Genomic DNA, 23,464 nt, shown 5'->3' on the forward strand with positions numbered 1-23,464 from the left:
GATGAGCAGGACGATCATAGGCGTGTGCTATGTCGGATTTTCATCCATTTATCCAAACACGACATGTCCTTGTAAGATAAATGACCTGTTATTCCGTAGAGTCTGGATGGTTTGGTAGACAACCAAATAATCCTACCATCCATACGGCCAAATGTCAAACCGAGATTATCCATTTGTCCATTTTCTTTGACTAATATTTACATATCATCAGTAGTGATTAAGCTAACAAATTGCAACGTGCATATTGCGGAACAATTACTCAGAGGATACAAAATGTACATGTCAGCCCTTAGGAAAGTACATATTCAGGTGTGGCAATCTTAAGAACTCTCTGCTGGAGAAAGATGTCATTATGTGGATATGTACACCTAATGGATATGTACACCTAATGGAATTCTTGCAACATAATTGTGCACAAAAGTGGAAATATCAATTTTGTTAGAGTTTTGTTTTTAAAACGTGTCTTTCATTTCCCAGGATGAGCTTTAGTCGTACTGGATTCTCGTCGAGAAAAAAAACGCACGCCATAAGAAAGGATTACAAATCCAATTCACAATTGTTTATGAGATGAGTTGCCGACGGGCATAACCTACGAAACCTCCACCAAGTACATAGTTGAGCAAGTAGCAGTTTTACTAAATCATATTTGTTAGTTGGTTGGCTGGTCTTGGGTGAGGTTTGTATGTAAGCCGGGGGGCTTCTTGGCTTCAACAGGAGCAGATCGCTTGCGAAAAAGAGGAACAAGTAAGGAAGGTGAGCATACATTGCGCGTCTCTAACTAAAGTGTCCAGGTCTCTGAAATGCAATGACACACTGGGGAGGAATTGGCAGTCGTGTGCAGAAAACGTATGAAAGTTGAGCCTATGGAGCCTATGGGGGCAACTTAGTTCTGGATTTCCTTTTTACCGAAACAACAACTTTGGGACTTGGCCACCGCCGTCGTCGTCTTGTTCTTCTTGCGCCTTAGCGGGAGACGGCATAAGGTTTCTTAAAATAAATATTTAGAATTTAAAAGTAGTTCACGAGAGAGACACATCTCTCTCTCTCTCACGACCCTTGCTTGACATGGACTCTGGCTGTCGTGCAAAATTTACATTTCGACGTCTCTAAACAAACGTGCAGAGAGAGAGGTGGCCTGTAGTTTTGCGTCTGGTTCAACTCTCATGCTTGCAATTACACTCTTGGTTTAATGATGTGAGGAGGGGCACACACGGCAGTGGTCGTACGACTGAAATAGCTGGGCTGATGAAGCGTAAATGGGAGCAGTGGAAGACAAAGTGGAGCCCTTATGCAGGTCGTATGGAAGCTTGATGAATGTAAATTAATTTTATCAGGTTTTGCACCACTGATTTAATCCTCACACAGTCAACCGAAACAGCTTTCTCTTTACAAACTAGAATTCATACATGTATGCACTGAGGCCACAATCAACGTGGTTGTGTAAATGTAAGTAGGCCCACGTCGGCCGCAATTTGAAATAATTTACGGTGGTGGAGGCATCAAAAACACAAACAATTCTTGGCTTGCTTGGAGGAGTGAAAGCAGCATCACTGGCAGCAGCACCAGCAGCAGTCAGGGTTTGTCTGAATATTTGGGGGAAGCGTTTCCTACGTATATATTGAAATTTAAATGGTGCATCGGACATTGACGATGCATTATATGTGAAGGCGTGGTCGGCCGAGTTCAGAGCTCATCATCTTCATCCTCCTCCTGCTGCACTTTGCCATCAAAATCAACGATGTGCTGTTGTGCGCTATCACATTAGATTTACAAATCAGCAAATATAGCGAGAAGCCCAATAACGCCAGCCAGAAGAGAGGAACTCCCCAGCAGCCAGCAGGTTTTGTTCCTCAGCTTTACGTGCACAAGAGAATCATCACCATCCCCCGTGCCACGCTTTCTCCATTTCGTGGAATTCATAAGACTTTTACCGTGGCGGTGGTGAGTGAAAGGGTGGAAATATTCTTCTCGTGAGTGGGAACAGTATACTTGCATAGTTGGCGTTGGTGAACAGTTTCGGTGTCTGTATCGCGGCATCGCATGTGGTCTCCTACTAATATATGAAGATCGTGTATCTTGCAGGAGACTGATGTGGAATACAGCAATAAATCACACTACGTGCCAACATTAATATTAAATTTGCACGATCTCACACTGTTCCACTGGCCAAACATTGATGGTACAAGGAGTACGGCTTCTGGTGTAACAACTCCGCCCACATTTCTCAGACAGATGATAACACACGGTTTATAAAAAATCTCTGAACAAAGAGTCAAACGAATGTGGCCCCAACATGCAAAACACTACTTAATAGAATAACGGCCAGGTCAGTCAGTTGTTGTTCGGAAGGGGAAATGCATTGGAAAGTGGAAGAACAAATGGTAAATAATGACCACTCACTCACTCACTCGCCATCATCATCATCGCTACCACCCAGAAATCATGCCCAACCAAACAGATTTGTAAATAGAAAGAAAAGTGACGGGACGTTATCCACATTCCGTGGCCGAGACTGTCAATAAAAATTATTCCATCCTCCAAAACACTCGTAGAGAAATTAAGCAGATTAAAATCTATTTTTAGTCTCGAAAAACAGAAACCAAGTTGTTGTGAATCTGAAAAGTGTGAGAGTTTCTGCCAGTTGGGAGCAAAGTAATTATGTTTCTGAGCATACACAGCGTTATGGCATCCAACTCCTACGGCCACACAGTACACCTACTCCTCCTCCTCCTCCATACATACATATTTCGCATTCCCTGTTGCTTTGGTCGGCCCATTCATTTTCTCTGCCTCCCTCCTCTCCAAGTTTAGCACTGGCAGTGAAGAGGGAATTGGATAATTTGTAAAAATTAAGCTGGAAAATGAAATTCTTGCCAGGATTTTAGGATTCTATATAGCTGATAGAAAGCTGTGAAAAAGAGTGCTGAAAAAAACGAGGATATGTTCCGGCACTATACGTGAGTATGGAATGGTTGTGTATCACATGTTTCGAAAAGAAAGCGAGCACGAGGGGTGAATGGTGGAGAAAGTCTTCAGCCAGAGTCATTCAGATATGGCAAATTGGTGAAGCAACTCTGCTCGGGTGAAACTTGCCCAAGTCAAACGAAATGGCATCTGTAGAATTAAGTTAATCCCAAAAGATTGAGTCAAGACGTGAACGCATTCTTGCATACTGGGCGTACATACTGGGGGGAAATTCATTGGGGGATCCCAGCCTTTTTTCCATGGCTAAATGGCTCCAAGTACCCCATTTTCTCTCTTTCTTCCCAGAGAAAAGATTCCAAGGAACACGAGACAGATGGGCATGACTTCGACACACATATACTTACATATTACTCCCCATGAATGCCGAATGCCGCCCAAGTACCACAGTTCTTTTATATGTAGGAGGAAACGTATTGTTGCTCCTGCCATTTGCTACTTAGGACGTTGAAGAACACGTTTATGTTCGCATGACACATGTACAAATACGAAAAAAACTGGTTGCATTTGCACCCAGGTCAGTCTTAAAATTACATTTATTTCCTTCCCGTTGGCCACTACTAATATGGCTTAATTGACACCGTAAACTTGAATTCCAATGAAATTTATTATGGGAAAATGAAATTTACATACAGAATTTTAGAATTCACTTAGCTCGAGAATTATCATTAATCTAATACTTTTGATTATTTAATTAATTTTTAAGGAATGTTGAGACAATGCATAGAAATTAATCCCAGATAGTGCGTGAATTTAAGCATTGTATTATCGCACATAATGCAGACACTCAAGTGATTCCATAACCTATAAGGGGACATCTACCAATAATAGCGATACATACATACTGATGGCTTGACGCTCGTTTGGAGTTAATAGCATATACAGAATCAATCAATTAACGCGGATAATAATCAACATGTGATACAAGAATGCCTTGTCGTTATAAAATAACCGTATTTAATAGTCATTATGTCAGGGAATTTGAGTGTTTTATCCATTTTTAACTTTATTCAAATGTATTTAGACGAAAAAAGTGCAACAATAGTTATATATTTTCGCGTTTTGTCTACGTGCATGATATAAACATAGTTATTAAATGGCATTATAGCGATGCACGGGTTGATTGAGCTGTAAAAAATTTCTTCACAATGTAGGGTTAAAGATATGGCTCGTAAAATAAAGAATGTAAAGACTAGAGAAAATTGCAGAAATGGAGAAAAGAGGGAAAGTCCAACTGGAACTGTGGCACCATCTGATTCTTGACGCTGGAAAGATAAAGAAACACCAAAATCATCACTATGCAACGGTCATGGGTAGACACATGCCAGTATTGAAATGAGAGGGAATGCATCCCTTTGTGTCGAGAACATTGAAAAAATTCACCGTTTGTACATATGTAAGTGGGCCAAGGAGGAGACCAAGTTTCAATAAAGTGGGATTTAAGGATCGCCATTACACAGGAAATCGTGGAATCGAAGTGGACTGTGCTGTGAGTGAAATTGCGTGAATGTAATGCGGTTCGTATGTAGGATATTGATAGTAGTGGACCCAAGTGCCACCCAGTCCCATCTGCTCGAAAAGGGAAAGTTGGCCCCATCACAAGTGCTACATACATATCTTGTCTACAATGTCTTGGATTATCTGCCTAGTTTACTGCCAAGATAAAAGTTTCTAAACTGTGTCTCATGCATCATAATCCACAAATCCTGGTTCTAATAATTGAGAAATTACCACTTGAGAATTTACATACCGGAGGAGTACTGATTTCGTGCGGAGGAGTAGAGTGGGTGCTGGTAATTCTTGTTCTGATGAGTAATATTCTTGCTGGTAATCCATTCGCGACCGAGGATGGAAGCCTTGCATTTAATTCGAATGGCCCCTTTATTGAAAAAGTTGTTATCCACGCGTACGCGGAGACCGATTACGGATGTCCAAACCTCCTTTCCCTCCCGGTCGATCTCCTTCACTGACTCGTACTCGGTCACATTTGGGCTGCCCCACTGCCAAAATTTGTCACCATTAGAAGATATGAATGGTGAATTTGTAAAACACGTAGTATAATGTATATAAAGCTGCTTTTCTGTATGAATATAGTCATAGTATACTTGGTGTAATAAGGAATAGCCCGTTATAGTGCATGCATTACAACATCACTTTTAATAATTAGTTCTACCTAAGGAAAACAAAGTTCTCACTATGCGTTTAAAATCGCTTAATTTTAAGCTAGAATTTTTACTGTGAGCAATTGACAAGTGACAAGGATTAGGCTCTCATAATAATAAAAGTACACAGAGAGGAGAGCCAAACAGAAAACCTTTCGGGAAAAAAAACATTATCCGACACATCTCAATATCCGAAATTTAGCACCTTCGTGAAAGTTGACTTTGTCAAAATCTGAATTGAAGATGCCAGTTCAATTTGGAAAACTTTGTATACGGCGGAACGAGAAAGGAGCAGAAGGTGGGAGTCAGTTGTTAAGGTTTATCAAAAACTGGAGAAAGTCACGTAGCGTAAACTAAACTGGTTGTTTTCTCTTTGGGGGAATTTCTTACTTCCAGTCACATCTCAACACTACGTATCATAACTAACTTTTAAGTTGCTCACTTTCTCCCCACCTTCTTCTCTTTCTGGTTTGTACGAGAGCGAGATGCACAGAATCGTGGTGTGTAACTTATCATCATCGGCGAGCAAGAAAAAAAGACACAACGTAAACACCAAGCAACATACACAGGTTTACACTCACCTTTCTCTCGTTGATGTAGAAAGTGAGATTTGCGGCTGGATAACTTTTATAGGACGTGCAGTTACCCGTAAGAATTTCATACATGTGGATCGTGGGTGAGAATTTTGATAGATGCGGATTACCCGGATTTGGTGGAACTGGAATTAACCCCCCCAAAAAAATTGAGGTTAAGTCGGCTTAATTAAAAAATCGTTTCCTTGTTGGGTGTGAGGTGAGACGGAGAAAGATGAAAATATATTTATGTATAAGAAGTTGCTTACTTATGACGTTCAGTTTCCTCTCTTTGAATACAGTTTGGAAAACGGGAGATTCTGAGACTACCTCGCACCGAAATAATCCACTCGAATTCAAGCTCAGACTCCGAAGAGTAACCCGGTTGGGGTGGTTGTGAAGTTCTTGGTTCTAAAGTTGTAAATTAAAGGAAACGCTATTAACTCACTTCATTTCATAGGAGGAAGATGAATCCTAAGGAGTTTGCTGTGCTAGTGTTTGAGTTGGAAATTGGAATTTCACCTTATTTATGTTCATGTTAGTGGAAAGCGTAAAACTTTGACTTATTTGTAAGTGAGTGAGTGAGAGTGAAAGAGAAACTTGGCTGACTCACGTCAACTTGGACGCCATGAGTTTGGAAAGTAACAATGTTTGGTCGACTGTTTGGAGAATATCTGAAAAACTCTTGATCATTTTTGTACCACTGGAATTTCAAAAAGTTTCATTTTATTCTCTTTATTTATGCATCATATTTATTGGCTAGCAGCACAGCACCTTCAACGAGTAAAGCTTGTCGTCCTCCAACCTATGCACAAAAAATACGCTTTTGATTCCCACAATGTATCAGGCCTCTGTCGAACTACAAATTTAGGGCAAGTTTAAAAACGACGTTCACAAACCGGTATTGACATTCCAGACCAACGGACTGCCCGATTATGGCTACCGATGGCACGGTCACGTTCTCCAGCCGAATGCCTACGGTCATCAGTACACCTTCAAGAATACGAGATCATTACAATAATTACCATCAGGGGAACAAGTTTTACGTGCAGATGACTATTTTTGACGCACCAATTTGTCAAGTACACGATTAAACATCAAATATTTACCACCTGAGCCATTCAACATGCAGCACACCCCTGTTTTATGCTCACCCTTATAGTCTCTCCATTTTATATCATGCCTCAACATATTTAACAAAGCAGAACAATGAAAACTTAACTCGTCGCAAGGTTTGCATAGATTTCCATTCAAACTCTTAAAGAATGGAAAACAAATGAATGGATAATTAATGGATAATTGCTCGATACATACACAGAGAACACACAAATGGAATTGTGCATATCTCGTCTCGGAAGGAGTCGTCGAGTTGTAAAAATTACTGAATTTAAGAAATGAGTACAACATCCCGCACTTATGGCGAAGTTTATTTACACAATTCAAAGGAACTCGAGAAGTTAAAGCAAGTAAGTCTTCGTCGTCGTCGTCGTGTTGCTTTGCCTTTAGACGGCTGCCGGTGTATCTAGATAGAGGCTGTTGAAGTTCAAAATGACTTGTGTGCCTGTGACTACATATAACGTTCCACATCTTGCACCCAAAGTTGAGAGCTTTCTCCAAAAGGTGTTTGTGTTTAAATATTCTTGTAAACTCTGTTATCCATCAGTTGGAAAGTGGAGAGAGTCAAATTAAACTCGAAGAAGTCTGTTCTGTAACTAAATCGTCCTTTTCTCTTTCGCATTCTGTATCACTCCTTTTATCCATTACTCATGGTTTCTTTTTACACTTTTGATTCTCAAATACAATTCCACCCGGCTCCTTCTTTCGACGCATTCTGTCTGCCTGCCCGCTTCAAAAACTACCACTCACTTCTTAACAAGAACAACATCAATTTGTAGCACAACGAGAAAAATGTCCTTTCCATTTTTATTCAGCATTCAGACAATTGAGTTACAAAGAGCTCATTTTATTCATACAAATTGTCTCCATTCTTCTTACCTCTTTGCACAGATTTGAGTAATACCTTGAATAATTAAAACATTTCGGCGTCTTCACTCGCTCTCTTATTTACTTGGCTTAAATACAAGCACATCTCGGCATCCGTGTCATTGGTGTTGCACCAGGAAATATACGCGGATAAAATCATTTCTTTACCTTACTCTTACTTATGTACATATGTATTATTGCCTCAAGAATTCGTCACACAAGTAATAACGTAAGCATCTCATGTCATTTCAGAGTCCGGAAGATAAGACGTAACTACGTACGTATGTATGCAAAGAGTTTCATTTCTTGATGAAAATACAGTGGGTAGAGATATATGTCCTAAATATGTGTATGTGGTAAAAGGCTGTTGCGTTGTCTACCAAGTAAAACTAGTACGTGAGCCACTATTTGCACATCCGCAGCTTCCTTGTCAGATTAGAAATTCCGTTCGACTTGGCGGCGGATGGAGGGCGAAGAAGGAACGAAGAAGGGAAGCATGGAATGAGATCCTGTTACAAACTAAATTTGAATCCCTTTGAGGAAGACGTTTTTCCCATCCTTCTAGTAAATGGGCAATATGCGGTAGATAACTAAATTTCCTCCAAGATCTGCAAGCGTTGGGTGCAGTAGACATGGGACAACTTGGGAATCCCTTCAAATGGGAAACCTTCGTCGAGTCACAGCTACTACATACTCATCACATCTTCTCACTCAACATCCGCCGTCCACTTTGCTCGTTCCATGAATATCTACCATCTGATAATCCGTCCAACTCTATGTACATAGCCGAGTCTCATCCTCGTCTCACGCAAACCTGAATTCCTGACAGATATATTTCTACTCCGATTTATATGTGCAGCGATACGAGGAGCGATTGCGGAAGTTCCAGAGAAATGACGACGACGAGGACAAGTGTCACACTTGTCTCAGTTCTGACACCCCCTTGCGGAACTTTGTTGGCTAGATTTTTTTATTTGCGAAATAAAGGAAAAATGAATCATGCTTCTCGGATTTTCATCACCCTCGTGTAAGAAATCACTTGCAATTGTGGAGAAATAGTAAGATAAGAAAACCATATGAATTGGAATTGGATGCAAGTCTTATCAAGTTTATTGGAAATAACGGCAAGGTTGCACAATCAAGCTCGATATGAAAGGTTGACTAAAACAAGTTCTGATTACTGAGATTGAGTGCAGCTGATTTCCTTCTTGGACAATTCAGTTATCCTACTTTCCTCTCCTTTCATTTGTAATAACCTGCTTTGCTCTCACATAAATGATCGCATAAATGAGATTGTCGGGTATTGGAAATATTTTAGCAAGTCCTCACCATATTTGTTGCAAGCCAAATATTTGGAAAATGCCAAAACATTTATTGTTTCAAAACTTTTCCCTTCCGGACATGTTTAATGCCGTAAATAGATAAAACTGCGCACATAAAATGCATTAAGCTGACCACGACAGTAAATATCCACTAAAGAATACGACCACTTACTGCATTGTAATGCGAGGCCCAGGAGAAGAATTCCAGGGCAGTGACAGGGCGAGGGAATTTTACTTTCTCCACAAACAAGCCTCATTAGTATCCGCTTCGTTAGCCTGGTTGGAGAGTCAGGAATCACTACGGAATTAGTGATTGTAGACCTATTACGGAAATCCACTCTCCCTTTTCCCCTCCTCGGGCACCTCTAAAAGAAGCCTGCTTTCCTCGTCTCACACGAATGTGCAAGAAAAAGACAACTCAACAGCAAACTTGGGGCAAACATCTCCAGCACACACTCGTCCTCTTGTACAGCAAGTTGGTAAGTAATTGTAATCTTCAGAGAAAGTAAATAGCCTCGTTGTGTTTTGATTGCACTTGAATTTTGACACCATTTCCACACACTTGTTACCACTCCATTTCCTTATCTCGTCAAGAGTCGAGGCTTGAAATTTTGCTCAATTTCCCTTTCGGAACCAAATCCCACTATAATTATGAATGGGAAGTTGAAATTTGCGACTTTTTCTTCTTAGCAAGGAGACAATTTGGATGCCCTTCTCCTCTCCTCAAGGAGTTGTTAACCATTTCATGGCACGAGGCTCCCATACCGCACTGATACGTTTTGAAAGAAATTGAATGTTGAATTTGAATTGAATGCTTCGTTGGCTCCCCTTGAGATCCGGTGCTGGTGGAGACTGGAAACTCGGAGAAACTGAACTGAACAGTTGAGAATTACAGCATCCTAGTTTCATATCGCTGCTGCTGATCGTGAGAGAACGACCGGCAGAAAGACAGGCCAATGTTCTACCCCATCATGTTCCTCCTCCAAGTGTTGAGAGCTCTGAAATGTACTCGCATTTCATTATGGTGAAAGTTTGATCAAAAGTTGCACTATTCTCGCATTCTGGGAGCACTTTTCTTGAGGTGATACTTGAAATTATGGCTACTGTACTCATTTGTTTGACAAAATATTGCTCTGTGCAGAATTTGTTAAGGGAATGTTGATATATAACGATGACAAAGTGTGGACATATTCATCTCTTTCGCCATAAATTAGATATAATTTCAAAATATGGAAACCAGTTTACATTATGCCTAGAAAAATTGTATTGAAAACTAAATATTTAATGACATCCTAGCATTTTTACATATGTACGTGTGTATGTTGCGGGTATCAAATAGATAATTCGTATGTGAAGAATAAATATCGGTAGATACTTTGCTTCAAATTTTGGCTTAAAAAACGGCGTGTACCCTTTTGGTTTAGATGACATTTAACAGCTTTCCTCCGTGTACCAATTTATATTGTTTGTCAAGGCTTTGCTATAATGGTTTGGTTTGATTTTATGAGACGTTGTCTGAATAGAACACAGGATGAGAAGTCCTATATTACGAAATAGATAACCGACCATGCATAGAAAGCCTTTCGTGACGTAAACATTTTAAAACGTTAAAACGACGCAAACGTTTTAAAAAATAACTCAATTGCGCAGCAGGAAAAAATACTTTCCGGAAATTTGTTCAAAAATGCCTGAGAAACTGCCACTGACAATGCGATGACGCCAGCGGTCTCGCTCCGATTTTGACGAAACGACGAAAAATATGTAGCCTTAGGTAAATAATTAGACACGTGTTTCAGGATTTTTCATAATGCTCAGCTTAAACGAAATTATGATGAAATTCATAAGCGAGAATGTGCATTTTACAGCGAGAGTTTTCTCGCGAGAGCGAAAAATACTGATTCTCCATACATTGAATTCGGACGCATGAAGTTCTTCATGTTCTTCAAGTTTGACCATACCAATTTTAAATTGTTCACATAAGGAAGCAAGTGGACCCATATTTTTTGCGCTTTCCGAGTTTTTATATTTTCAGCTGTAGCTGAATTTTTGAATAAATTTTTAGCCAAAATCAGAATTTTTCAAAATAATGTAAATTTTCCAATTTCGATAAAAACAACATATTTACACGGAATTACATTACATAATTTTAGAAAAATTAAGTAACTTATGAAAAAAACACTTTTCAAAAAGTTTTTAGGAACGTATTTTTTATAACTTCATTGAAGTAATTTTTACCAAAAGTGTTCTTAATTTTTTAATCGGGTCGAATTTGGAAAATTTAGATCATTTTGAAAAAATTCTGATTTTGGCTGAAAATTTATTCGAAAATTCTGCTACGCCTGAAAATGCTAAAAACTCGGAAAGCGCAAAAATACGGGTCCACTTGCTTCCTTATGTGAACAATTTAAAATTGGTATGGTCAAACTTGAAGAAAATAACTTCATGCGTCCGAATTCAATGTATGCGAGGATATGTATTTTTCTCTCTCGCGAGAAAACTCTCTGTAAAAATGCCCATTCTCGCTTACGGATTCCATCATAATTTCGTTTAAGCTGAGCATTATGAAAAATCCTGAAACACGTGTTTAATTATTTACCTAAGGCTACATATTTTTCGTCGTTTCGTCAAAATCGGAGCGAGACCGCTGGCGTCATCGCATTGTGAGATTGATCCACCGATAAAACATGCTTCCAGCGATGATTTTTCCTCTTGACAAACTTCGGATAAACTCTGAGGGTCTGGATATACCGTGTGTTACAAGATTCATTAAGTCAAATTCATTAAGCGAAACCGGAATTGGGACAAAATATCCTGCTTTTACGATAAAGTGGTGGTCTACCACAGCTTCAGATCCCAGAAACGACAAACAGTGCCCTTTACGAGAAATTGATCTTTATAGTCTACAATTAGACCGATAAAGAAACCCCACGTATCAACGACAGACGGGAAACAATTAAAGGTAGCTCAATCAACTATTAGGAAAGTCATTCCACATAAACTTCTGATGCAAGTTGCATGATTTTTATTTATTGAGCCAAATCTGTGGAAATGATGTAGGCTGGTTGCCCAGAAGCCTGGAGAACACGGTGCACAGACAAAACTAATTCACAAACGCCGGATACAATATAAAATTAGTTTCCTACTGTGTAAGAACCGTTCATCCTCGGTAGGCTTTTGGTTGTACGGTTTATATGCAAAATAGCATGAACTTTAATGAATAAGATGGCTTTTTGCACGAATTAAGTAAACGACAGAGTTTGCAAACCACTCCTCTTGCTCTTCCTTCTCCACCCTTGTTAATACTTGTTATACATTCATTCCTGGTTGGTTACTCCAGGGATATGGCCGAGGAAAGATATATACATATACAGTTCAACTCTATGGTCTCTCTTTTTTCGCTATTGTGCTTAATACTATCATGTTACGATTATGTATTGACGGTGAAAAGTAATAGGCCCCATGGGTCAAATCAGAAGAGTAGGTTAAGCCAAACCTTCCCTGAGCTTGACCATTAGAATAGTGCTTCTAAATATATGCATGCATACCATGTTTAATCATTTATACGCAGCTTGAATGAAGCTAGACAAAGATTTCCTTACACAAAAGTATGAAGTAGTGCACAAAGCGAATTGTTTGGCGAGTGGTCTGTTAGATAGATTGATGGCCAGAGGTTAGGACAGATGGGCAAGTAATTGATTCCATCTCAACTCCAGATGACCAGTTACCATACATGTGCATACATGCAGATAACAGTAATTACTCGCTGTCCACAGACATTGAGGAGCTATGTATGTTTACTTACTTGGTCTTACTTATCTGACTACAGGGACTCATTATTACTGCGGCGACTATTGATAAACCAACTCTTTTTTGAATTTTGTCGACCTGTCGTCAGTTTAATTCACAAGGGCGAGTTGCAAGTTGCAGTAGGTACGATTCCCAGTGAGTTTTTGCAGGGACAGAGTTAGCCATTATTCATTAAGACCATAATGAGCATTAATATCGATATCATATTTGATTACCTCGGAAGGTTGAAATTAGTAACTGTGGTAAGAGAATTGTGTTTTATTGCTCAGATTTCGACTACAGAAGTGATTTTATCTTTAGGTCGTAGGATTCTTGGATTTGCTCCTAATTGGCTATTCTTACTACAACACGGACGCCAGGGACCAGGCATTCCTTTCTGCGGTTGTAGTCTGCTTCGTGTTCTCATTTCTTCTGGTGTTGGGAGTTGTACTCGAATATGTCGTCGTGTCAGATTTCTTCATTAGAATTGTAGTAACAATATACGACTTTATTGAAATTCATTATATTTTGACCAAAAGGAAGTAATTTGTTTTTTATATGTTAGGAAATGGTGTTTCACAGTGCAGCCTGTCTACTCCTGTTAGGAACCGATACATTTTTTCTCATTTCTATTTTGAAACATGGAAAAGGCGAAAATTTCGGGATAAGAATTTTGGCAATGGTAAGATCCTCCTTTTTGCAAATATTTCTACTCATGTTGCTTTATAAAGTAGAGAACTTAAAACATGCAGATGTTTGGATACCTTAATTCGGCAGTGTATGGATACCTGCCATGGACCTTGGTAAAATCAACATAGACACGGCGTTATACTATAAGAAATCATCGCTTTAATTCTATAAACTACAACATTGTAAATAATAATAGTATTAATGACGTGTATGATAATAGCACCAAATTTTAATCTACAAAACATGATGTACTTTAGGCTGAATTAATCAGAATTGAAATTAAATTATTTTACATCTACGAATAAAGAGAATTAATTATTAATTAAATTAATTAGAGTAAATATTTGATGAAATTTTAGTTAATATTCCAAGGCTTCTTATAACCAGCCAGCATACAATAACGTGAGTAAATTGTAACTAAAAGGTTGCATCGGCATTCAAAATGGATTGCATTCCTAGACGGAGTGAATAGTACGAATTATTTGATTATTATTATTAGATACTCATATCAAGACAATTAATTGGTCGCGGTATTAAATGCACGCTTCATGCATCATTTATTATAAGCATCACAATTATGCAAGTAAGTTTTCGCTACATTTATTTATGTATGTAAATTGAAATATACGAATTTTATACTATTTAAAATTTAATCGTTGGGCATTTTGAATGGCTTAATTATTGTGCATGTTATTCATAGTAGTATTATTACATTCTCCTTATCTAATGAGTATCGCTGGCATAGACACTTGTGATGTGGAACAGCTTATTGAATATTCGCTTTCCTTTCTTGCTGAACTGATATGAAGCTCTGGAGTTTGAAGCACTCGTTATTAGGATAGCACAGCAATATACGGGAGGTTTGATTAGTATATGTTATTATGATTATGTTACAAGCAGACGGTTCTTTCTGGATTATGTGAGTTAGTAATGCCACTTGGATTTGTAATTTCGTTAGTACTTGGGTGTAGCGAAAGCCTGTAATAAAGCACACGTTCCCTTCTTCTTTCTATCCCACTGATCGACTATTCCCCAGCAGAAGGCTCCATGGGTCGGAAGGACTCCATCCAGTTCACGACTTGATAAGGTAACTCTGCCAACACCTCGGCAGCCAGCGCTCGTTTTCTGACGTAAGGTTGTTTGCTTCCACGCTGGTCTCTTGACGCAGACATGAACTTCTTAAAGTCTGAAAATGATAATGATTTTGATAAAATATTTGTTTTTTTTTGTAAAAGTGAGTCAAACACGTACCAACAGCCTGCACGATATCTCTTTGGGCCTTCTTCCCGTTAAGTTGCAACAATCGTCCATCGCTATCGAGTTCAGCCATCGACTCGAAATTGTTGTCTGAAAGGTGAAAGTATGAAAGTAAAAGTGAAAGTATGTTTCAATGAAATGTATTGAATGAGCAAATTTATTTACCTCCAACACAAATTATGACTGAAATTAGAAAAGTTTTTAAATATTAGCTTCATGTATAAAATCAAGTGAAGATGAATATTTTTCTCAAGTTACTTACTAACGGACATGGGAAGACCACTCGCATTTATAATTGTTTCAATCGTTAATGTTTTATCTGTTGAAACAATTTTGTCGTTATTGTTTGAATGAGCTTACTTTAGATAAAAATATCTACCATTAATAATTCCTCTCGTGATCATTAACAGCACAAAATACTTTGTTCCATTTTGGTTGCTCTTTGCGAGTTTTGCAGTTTGTTTGATTGATTCGGAAAAAATTGCAGGGGTTGATATCGTCACTGTAAACAAAGCCAAATATTAGTTTATAATAAAGTGCATGATTTGGATTGAACGATGGCGTGCAGGACATGCTTGCTATGATTACATGGCATTTGTAATAATGTGACATTAAATCTCACCTTTTTTAAGAGCTTCATGGTATGCAGCCAAAATTCCATCTACCCCTTCACAGGCAGGATTATCCGAGTTATAATTTAGGGGGAAATATTGATTGATCTACGCATCATAAATTAGACAATGTCGAAATTGAAGGCATACGAATAAAATATTTATTTACCATTTCATCCTTTGTTGGTTTTGCTCCAAAGGCGAATGCTGGAAACCGTTTGTCAGCATCGTAATCTTGTAAAACATCACCTTCAAATGAAACAGATGAACCGATTTCAAAAATACTTTTAACTATTCGCATGAGAATAAGGCACTTGACCACTTATTGTAACGCGATTAAAAGAACATTAGCCATTGAGCATTTGTAGCGTGGTCACAAAAGTGCTCCACGCACTTACCCACAGCTTTGATGGCAGCAACATAACGATTCTCCTGTTCCCCATCAATGTAATGGTACCTGCACGAACACATTGCTTCATTCCATGTCTATTTAGATATTGGTCGATTTTAATAATAGAAAAAGGGAATCGTACGAGGTAGGGGATTTTAGGCTCTTGTTATGTGAAGAGAAATCAATCACAACGGTCCATTGAAGTTGAAGTCCACTTTGTAAGTAGTCCACGAATGTCTTTTTTTCGTCAACTCGCAGTTCTTGGATTTGAAGGAGTCCGGAATTGGTGTACGACTGGTTCTTTTCCTTCTTCCTCAGATTTATCAGTGGAAATGATGCCTTGCCATCTTGAAATGCTGTGAAAGAACAAGCATAAATAGTAATGCACTTGGTGAAAGTTAAAGTAATATCAAAATGCCCCAAACACCTATTTACATTAATCCTAAGTATGTATCTATGTACGCACCTTGCATTGCTTGTTGGAATGTTGTGAGGAATTCCCCCACAAGTTTTGGAGGACCATGATGACTCCAATATAAAACACTCCATCTTAAAACTGTATTCTCGTGTTTTCCCCCCAATGAGGACATTCGCACTGAGAAGAATCTCCAATTTGGATTTTTTGTATTCTAAAATATGCAGATGCATTTTGCATTTACTTTCACTGGCATTAAAAATACATATATTTGACATTGAGAAAAATACCTCGAGAACCTCAGTTTTATGCACCACCGTCCATGATCCATCCTCCAGTTGTTTGGAGATGATCAAATAAGGATCGTGCTTACTCAACACGCCTCGATTGATTAAATTGGTGCAGCTTAAACGAAACCCAACGACGTCTTTCCCTTCCTTCTCACTTATTTCTTCCACGACAATGGTGATTGTTGAGGGAACGTCACTTTGACCCAAAATCATGTGTGGAATGGCCAATTTGCGGACAAACTGTAGCCTCAAACTTTTACCACCTTTCTCCAAAAATGCGTAATACATAGCATGCAAATTAAAATTAATGATTGTTACCCTTTTGTTTGGTGCAGCGACAATCTCTCCCAAAGCACAATCCAACATTCCGAGAAAATCTTGGTCCTTCCATGAACTGGTTTCCTTGTCCCAATCATAAATTTTGAACAGGAGACTCTAGAATAATAGCGTTTAAGGGCGAATTTGAAATTAAAATATGTCGAAATGTTTACAATACGTAGCATCTATATTTTTTAAAGTATTTAAATATCTATAAACATAGTCAAGTCATTTGAATCATACCTGACGTTCTTCAAAATTATATCGAATGCTAATCTTCGTATTCCATTGAGGACTAAATGTATTTTCCAAGACCTCAGTCCTAGCCTAAGTATTTAATTTATATTTATGATTGTTAGTCCATTTTTACCCTAGCATGATGAATTAATATGCAATGCATAATAAATTAAAGTTACTCACATATTCGACCCAGTTTTTCCTGTGTGGTTTGGTTACGTAAACGGCACAAATTGGGTCAGATCGACTCAACTTGTCACGATCCACAAGATTTCTTTAAAGGACAAACAGACGGGTAAACATGTGTGCATAATACGTAGGTGTTTTATTATTAATTTTCAAAAGGTATGTTCCGCACTGTTTCTGACCAAAATTTTGATGAAATAACAAACTTCAAATACATTTAGGAGGCTGTGATTTTTTTCAGCTCTGTGGGTTAACATAAACACTAGCAATAAATCGGCAAACTTTACCTCGACGGAAAAAATGCTAGATTTGCAAATTAAATATCGTAGTGTGATTTAATTTTTAATGCTGGATCGGCAATACGCAGATTTATGGTTGAATCCTTAAAATTTACGATGAAGACTGCCCAACACAAAACACAAATTCAATTGGGTCAATAATTTTAAATGATGGCGAAACGAGGTCTCGGACAAAAAGTCGCCAGGACGCTCAAAATCCGTTTCTTCCACAGAAAGGCTCCGGAAACTAGAGGAACAAATAATGAGAGATCCGCGATTGAAACTGTCCTATTTAGCAGATGAGATGGGTGTTCCAAAACCAGCAATTTGATCCATGTTAACTGAAGACTTAGGTATGAAAATGGTTTCCGCCCGTTGGGTACCAAAATTGCTTTCAGTATCTCAAAAACAGGATCGAGTCGACTTTTGCAATGCCAATTTTAACCTATTAAATGAAGACTTGAACCTGCTCAATATTTTATTAGTTGCATATGGTACTTGGGTTTACTATTATGACCCGGTGACCAAATAATAATTCCCTCAATGGAAGCACGAGGGGTTGCCACCGCCCGTGAATTGAAAAGTGCAAAAATCTGACAAAAAAATTGATGATGACCATTTTCAAGGATACCAAAGGTCCCCTCCTTATAAAATTTATTGCTGGTAATACTGCAATAAATGGGGCCGTGTATGCAGGAACCCCGAAGGAGCTGCGTCCTCCGGTTGAAAAGAAACGTGGGGTCAAAATAAAGAGTTGTCCTTTTTTTAGACGACAACGCGCCACCTAATACCTGGCTTTTTGCGAGGGTTAGTGCAGACGAAAATCGCTTTACCTGCACAAACCACGCCCCGTGCAGTCCAGACTTGTCCCTTAGTGATTATTATTCGTTTCGAAACTTAAAGAAAAACATCAGGGGAAAACGGTTTTCGGATGATAATGAAATCAAGTCGTAAATTTTGGCATATTTTCGAGGTAAATTTTAATGAGTTATTGCTAGTGTTAATGTTAACCTACAGAACTGAAAAAAATCACAGCATTCTAAAAGTATTTGAAGTTTGTTATTTCATCAAAAGTTTGTTCAGAAACAGTGTGGAACATACATTTTGAAAATTAATAATAAAACACCCACGTACATGACAAATGGGACATGGCAGATTGACACTTGACATTCATGTCAACTTGTTTGCACAGACCCGAGTAAGATGTTTATGTAGGTCATGCATTGTACTAAACGAGTGATTCCGTGATTGCGAATCACGGAACGTGACAACGATTGCATGTCTCCAACAACATCCACCCGAAACCGGAAATTGGGAAATTACAGGGAAATAAATTAAGTACGAGAGATGACAATCAAAAAAGTAGTTGACTCAACTGTGCAGAGATCGTTAGCTCCACTAAAGTTGAAGGCAGGACAAACTGTGGGCGTCGTGGGCGATGTTGGGGGGATAAAACTTCCTCACTGTCGGGATTTGTGACCACCACTTCGGGTGTGGCTTTTTTCTTGGTGCTCATGCTATTTATTATTCGAGGGGTCCCAGGACAGTAGCACCACGGACTATGTTGCAGTACAAACGAGGTCGACTAGCTATTGCATCCTCGTTCGTCGTGGTTCTCGTCGTTCTGTGTACACTTACCAAGCTCGCAGATCTGAAAGGTTAACTATTTATTCTAGGATGATGATGACGATGATGAGCTACTATACGCGTTGTTATTGAGCAGTGCTTAAGGAATGGAAGGATGTCGAATAATGTCACATTATAAAATAAGGATATAGTGCAGCAGCAGCAGCTACATACATAGTTCATCTCCCCGCTGGAACCCGGGTAGGACACGGACGGGCCAAACTACGCAAGAATTTTATTGATCCTAAAATAATACAGCATTCGCCAACTAAAGTAGTTTCCTTCCATCATATCCATCCAGCCACTTTTCTCCATCTAAACCTTTCCCCGACACGCGGACGGACTACTGCACACAGCTTCAATTCTTCAGCTCAATCAGTCCCAACACACCTAACAATAAAAGTAGTGCAATGTATGTGCATATGTAGCTGTCGAGCATTCTAGGTGTACATTATTGAAGTTTTTAGAGTTGTTGTTTGGTGGGTGGAGGAAACCACGCCGTAGAAAGTTGCACGGCAGTCATATTAAAAGGATTAGTTCCGCTTTCACCACAGTTAGTTGTATACAGAAATATTACATGAAGTGAACGCATGGTGGTACATAGCTCCATCGGATATGAATTTCTCAGACGCCAAAAAATTATGAGAGAACGCTGCTGGCTGGAACACGTCCAGCTCATGCAAAGCTTTAAGACACGCCACAATGCAATTGTGTACAAATTTTGCCGCATGTCTATCGAACTCTGGGCTGCAGTCGGAGAAAGTTTCTGATTCTGGCACAGTTTACATACAGCTGCACTTCGGCCCTTAGTCTTTGCAAGCATGAAAATAAATAGATAGCCACGCTGATAACTCGCTTCTATTTACTTTACTTACTTACTCTATGCTTATATAACATTTACTTTGCTGGACTACTGTTATGTGAATGTATGTTCTGAGTGACATACTTTCACCATGTTCATGCTGTTGCTGAATATGTATGTGCAATCCATGGCCGGGCAAAAAGATTGTGCATGTACATAGTTGTATATGTAGAAAATACAAATCTTGCTGTCTGACTGAATTATAGATGCATACATTTAAAAAGCGCTCAAAAACTTTGACCCAGACTCATGCAGCCAACATGTAAACGTCAAAGTTAAACGCTTCAATAATAACCATTCAACATTTTCACAAAGTTCATTTCATCGTGATCGTTTGCTTTAAAGTACGCTGAGTGAAAATGATGCTTATTGTAAATGGTCTGCAGCAAGCGATGATACAAACCTCTGTTGTCGATATGATGATGAATTAAAGTAATGCGACTCATCTAAAATTCAAATGGGTATCTATCGAAAGTATTTATCGTTAAGTGGTCAGAGTCAGAATAAGAACCCAGCGAGTAACGGCCCCACATTATATATTTAACCACAATGTTATGCTTCTTTTTCTAGATAATTGGCAGATCGCTGCACCCACCTGCCCCATCTTTCGACAAGGCTGGCAGGGACGACCTATTGCCTTTCAAAAATTGGTAAGTTTTTACTATAAGTCAAGCATTACCAAGACTTGATATTTTCCTTACTCATTAATTTAAGCACATGAAGCAAATCTGACTACAATGCGGTCCATGTAATACGACATGCACGGTGACAAAAGAAGAATACTTTTACTCTGTAATGTTTCCAAATTTGCCAACATTTCACATGAACGATAACAATCGGAGAGTAAATGGTCACATTCTAAAACAAATGATGCATTGATCTGTCCTATTGAAGCTTCAAATATAGTACAACCTGAAAGTTTACGTCATCTCTATCTAACTGCATGCATGCATTTTCAAATGTGTTTGCTTTCTCAATTATATTATTCTCAGTGAAATGTATAGATATTCATTTGGCAAAAATTTAAAACTATATTTATTTTTCTGCATATATGTACAAAGAACTACTGTCATTTGTTTTTTACTCTTTCAAGACAACAAACAAAAAATCCATCTGTAAAATTAGTTTCAAAATTTGATTTAACACAAAAACTAGACCACTCGTAATTAGAATTTTCGACACGATGAGTCCAGCCTGATAATGCTTCTTTCACTCTGAAATTGAAATGCGAAGTGTCTTGTATAGTGTCTTGTGCTGCTTCTTGACCTTCGGGATTTGCGATTGCATAACCGTCCCCCCATTCCAGGGCTGCTGCCACCACGTCCTCATTTTCACTAGAATTGATTGAACAAGTGGAATATACGATCCGCTTTACCTTTGGAAACTTCATTGCATGCACAAGTAATTTCCTCTGATAAAAAGCGAGGCCTTTTAAGCGATCTTTATTCCGTTTTGCTCCAGGACCATGTTGCATTTCCACACGGTTGTACATTCCTGTGCCAATTTTTTTTTACTCATAAACCATCAAGTAATACTGCAAAGTGTGACACGAGCTATTATTTGTATATATTACCAGATCCTGAGCAAGAAGGGTCAACTAAAATATATTCTACTTCGGGATGTTCGCTTGGTACAATATCTGTGAAATCTTTGTTTAGAATGGTCACATTTGTCGCTCCAAGTCCTTCCAGCATTGTTCTCAAAGTGTCACAACGTTTCGTATCCCGTTCAACAGCAATGATGGAACCTTCATTTTTTGTTAGAGCAGCCAATAGAGATGTTTTCATCCCGGGGGCTGCACAAGCGTCAAGAACAACTCGACCAATTCTTGGTTTCAGACACAGCGGGGGTAAACAACTAGCCTAAGGAAAATTATGGATTATAATAATGTTTTATGATGGAAATTATTATTCCCATCGATTAAAGCATAATTTACCTTATCTTGCAGTATGAGTGACCCATCCAAGTACAATGGATGCTTATAAAATTCTGTTCCACTTGGAAAGACTAACATGTTATCAACAAAATTATCAACAGCAAAGTAGTCGCCAGTCAGGTTATAGTAATCTTCTGTTTCTTGTTGGATCCATCCTTCTTCCGTCAAATAGCCAAGTGTTGTAGATAAGTCAGTTTTAAGCGTATTGACGCGAACATATCGAGGTTTTTTAACTCCAACTGAATCAATGGTAACAGGAACATCGTCAGCATCTGCGGAATCCTTCGCCTTGTTTCTATTTTTTCTCTCAATCTTGTTGATAACTTTGTCGAATTTTTCCCTATATGACAACACTGTGGTTACTGGCTTGGATTCTCCGCCCAGCCGTTTCTTCCCCCACAACAGCTCAGTAATCAGAATCTTGGTCAGAGGCACCTGGTACGAGAGACCTAAAGAAATACATGTGGAGAAATTTTATGAACAATTCCCTCATACATATTTACTTAAGTGTGCATGTACTTACCCTTCTCGTGTTCCAAAATTTTTGATTTTGTGACCACGATCGAAAGTAGTTCTGAATGTCGTAATGCCTCTGATACGAGCGCTGTCAACGCTTTCATATTCTAAACAATTATTAAAATGAAGCATGACACACAAACAACAAATAATTATCTTAATGTTTTTACGGGATGTTTTAGACTGTGGACGGCATTTTTAAGACCTTGGCCCTCTTCAATTTGCTTCAGAGCCTTGGCAGCTAAAACAGGTCGTGGCTTTTAGTAAATTATTAATAAATTGTTAATAAATTAATTTACTAACCTTCCTTATAAAGTCGAGGGACTTTAACTTTAAAGAAAAACATAAAATTGAAACATTAATTTTGAATTTACAACATTCGACTTTTAACGTTCATAAGTAATTCAAACCTGAGTGAGGTTTTCTTCCGCCCGTGGAACCACCAGTGACCGTATGACACTCTTCCTCCATCGCAGTATTATCAAAATCCTCCATTTTGGGGGTCAATTAATTAAATTATTGAAAAACAAGTCGATATGAAAAACATGTAGTACCGTCAACAAATGCACATGGGTTTTTGAGAACTCCGCTCAATAATATACCAAGTCTCCCATGTACATGAAAAAAGTTCCTTTAAACTTTGATGTAATCATAAATTTAACTTCAAATTTAACTCTTAACGTATTTTTTAAAATAATAAGCATGCTAAGATTATAAGGCCGTGAGGTTATCTTAGGTTTCAATAATATTTCATATCTATGTACAAGCATATCCTTTGTATTATAACCACAATATCGTTTAGGTAATCCAATTTACACTGTATAACATTATTTTATCACAAGTCTCAAATTCCCTTCCAGAAATATGGAATCATAATTCTCAATTTCATAATGCAAACATGACTTGAACAAATAGAGGTGGAAAAATTCAGCTATTGACAATTATTAATGTAATACATCATACATATGACTTTCATAAATTCGAAATTCTTTGTTTATAAACAATCCAACGTTAAGTCGAACAATGGCAAAGGTGCAAAAGAAA

At 38.4% G+C, this 23,464-nt stretch overlaps 4 protein-coding genes and 1 non-coding gene across 7 annotated transcripts; 1 reads left to right on the forward strand and 4 right to left on the reverse strand.

The window, feature by feature from the left end:
- Positions 1-3,962: 3,962 nt before the first annotated feature.
- LOC110846895 lies at positions 3,963-9,897 on the reverse strand. The gene is made up of 8 exons (XM_035849681.1): positions 9,194-9,897; positions 6,616-6,709; positions 6,491-6,521; positions 6,330-6,419; positions 5,986-6,127; positions 5,726-5,862; positions 4,733-4,982; positions 3,963-4,247 (listed from the first exon to the last, which is right to left on the reverse strand). The coding sequence occupies exons 1-8, from the start codon at positions 9,276-9,278 to the stop codon at positions 4,126-4,128; spliced, it is 951 nt and encodes a 316-aa protein (XP_035705574.1). The 5' UTR covers positions 9,279-9,897; the 3' UTR covers positions 3,963-4,125.
- LOC118434938 lies at positions 9,404-13,838 on the forward strand. 3 transcript variants are annotated; one of them, XM_035849684.1, is made up of 4 exons: positions 9,404-9,500; positions 13,129-13,296; positions 13,373-13,489; positions 13,560-13,838. In XM_035849684.1, the coding sequence occupies exons 1-4, from the start codon at positions 9,420-9,422 to the stop codon at positions 13,623-13,625; spliced, it is 432 nt and encodes a 143-aa protein (XP_035705577.1). In that variant the 5' UTR covers positions 9,404-9,419; the 3' UTR covers positions 13,626-13,838. The 3 variants fall into 3 exon arrangements, with proteins under 3 accessions (XP_035705577.1, XP_035705575.1, XP_035705576.1); XM_035849682.1 differs by having other exon boundaries at positions 13,373-13,838; XM_035849683.1 differs by lacking the exon at positions 9,404-9,500 and adding an exon at positions 12,926-13,070 and having other exon boundaries at positions 13,373-13,838.
- A 128-nt stretch (positions 13,839-13,966) lies between these two features.
- Positions 13,967-19,277, reverse strand: LOC110846896 (copine-9). The gene is made up of 15 exons (XM_022093735.2): positions 18,857-19,277; positions 17,200-17,290; positions 17,023-17,106; positions 16,780-16,896; positions 16,462-16,701; positions 16,223-16,385; positions 15,899-16,112; positions 15,764-15,822; positions 15,535-15,614; positions 15,377-15,473; positions 15,134-15,256; positions 15,017-15,073; positions 14,920-14,937; positions 14,749-14,844; positions 13,967-14,683 (listed from the first exon to the last, which is right to left on the reverse strand). The coding sequence occupies exons 1-15, from the start codon at positions 18,994-18,996 to the stop codon at positions 14,523-14,525; spliced, it is 1,740 nt and encodes a 579-aa protein (XP_021949427.1). The 5' UTR covers positions 18,997-19,277; the 3' UTR covers positions 13,967-14,522.
- Positions 19,278-20,543: 1,266 nt separating this feature from the next.
- LOC118435157 lies at positions 20,544-20,685 on the reverse strand. The gene has a single exon (XR_004834542.1). It is a non-coding gene; the product is annotated as a U12 minor spliceosomal RNA (small nuclear RNA).
- A 290-nt stretch (positions 20,686-20,975) lies between these two features.
- On the reverse strand, positions 20,976-23,006 carry LOC110846467 (28S rRNA (cytosine-C(5))-methyltransferase). Its single transcript, XM_022093234.2, has 7 exons — positions 22,831-23,006; positions 22,724-22,750; positions 22,591-22,661; positions 22,428-22,527; positions 21,905-22,353; positions 21,542-21,830; positions 20,976-21,462 (listed from the first exon to the last, which is right to left on the reverse strand). Exons 1-7 carry the CDS (start codon positions 22,913-22,915, stop codon positions 21,038-21,040), a joined length of 1,446 nt encoding a protein of 481 aa, XP_021948926.1. The 5' UTR covers positions 22,916-23,006; the 3' UTR covers positions 20,976-21,037.
- Positions 23,007-23,464: the final 458 nt, after the last annotated feature.

The sequence above is a fragment of the Folsomia candida genome, unplaced genomic scaffold (assembly GCF_002217175.1).
Source record: "Folsomia candida strain VU population unplaced genomic scaffold, ASM221717v1 Fcan01_Sc003, whole genome shotgun sequence".
Taxonomy (NCBI): Eukaryota; Metazoa; Arthropoda; class Collembola; order Entomobryomorpha; family Isotomidae; genus Folsomia; species Folsomia candida.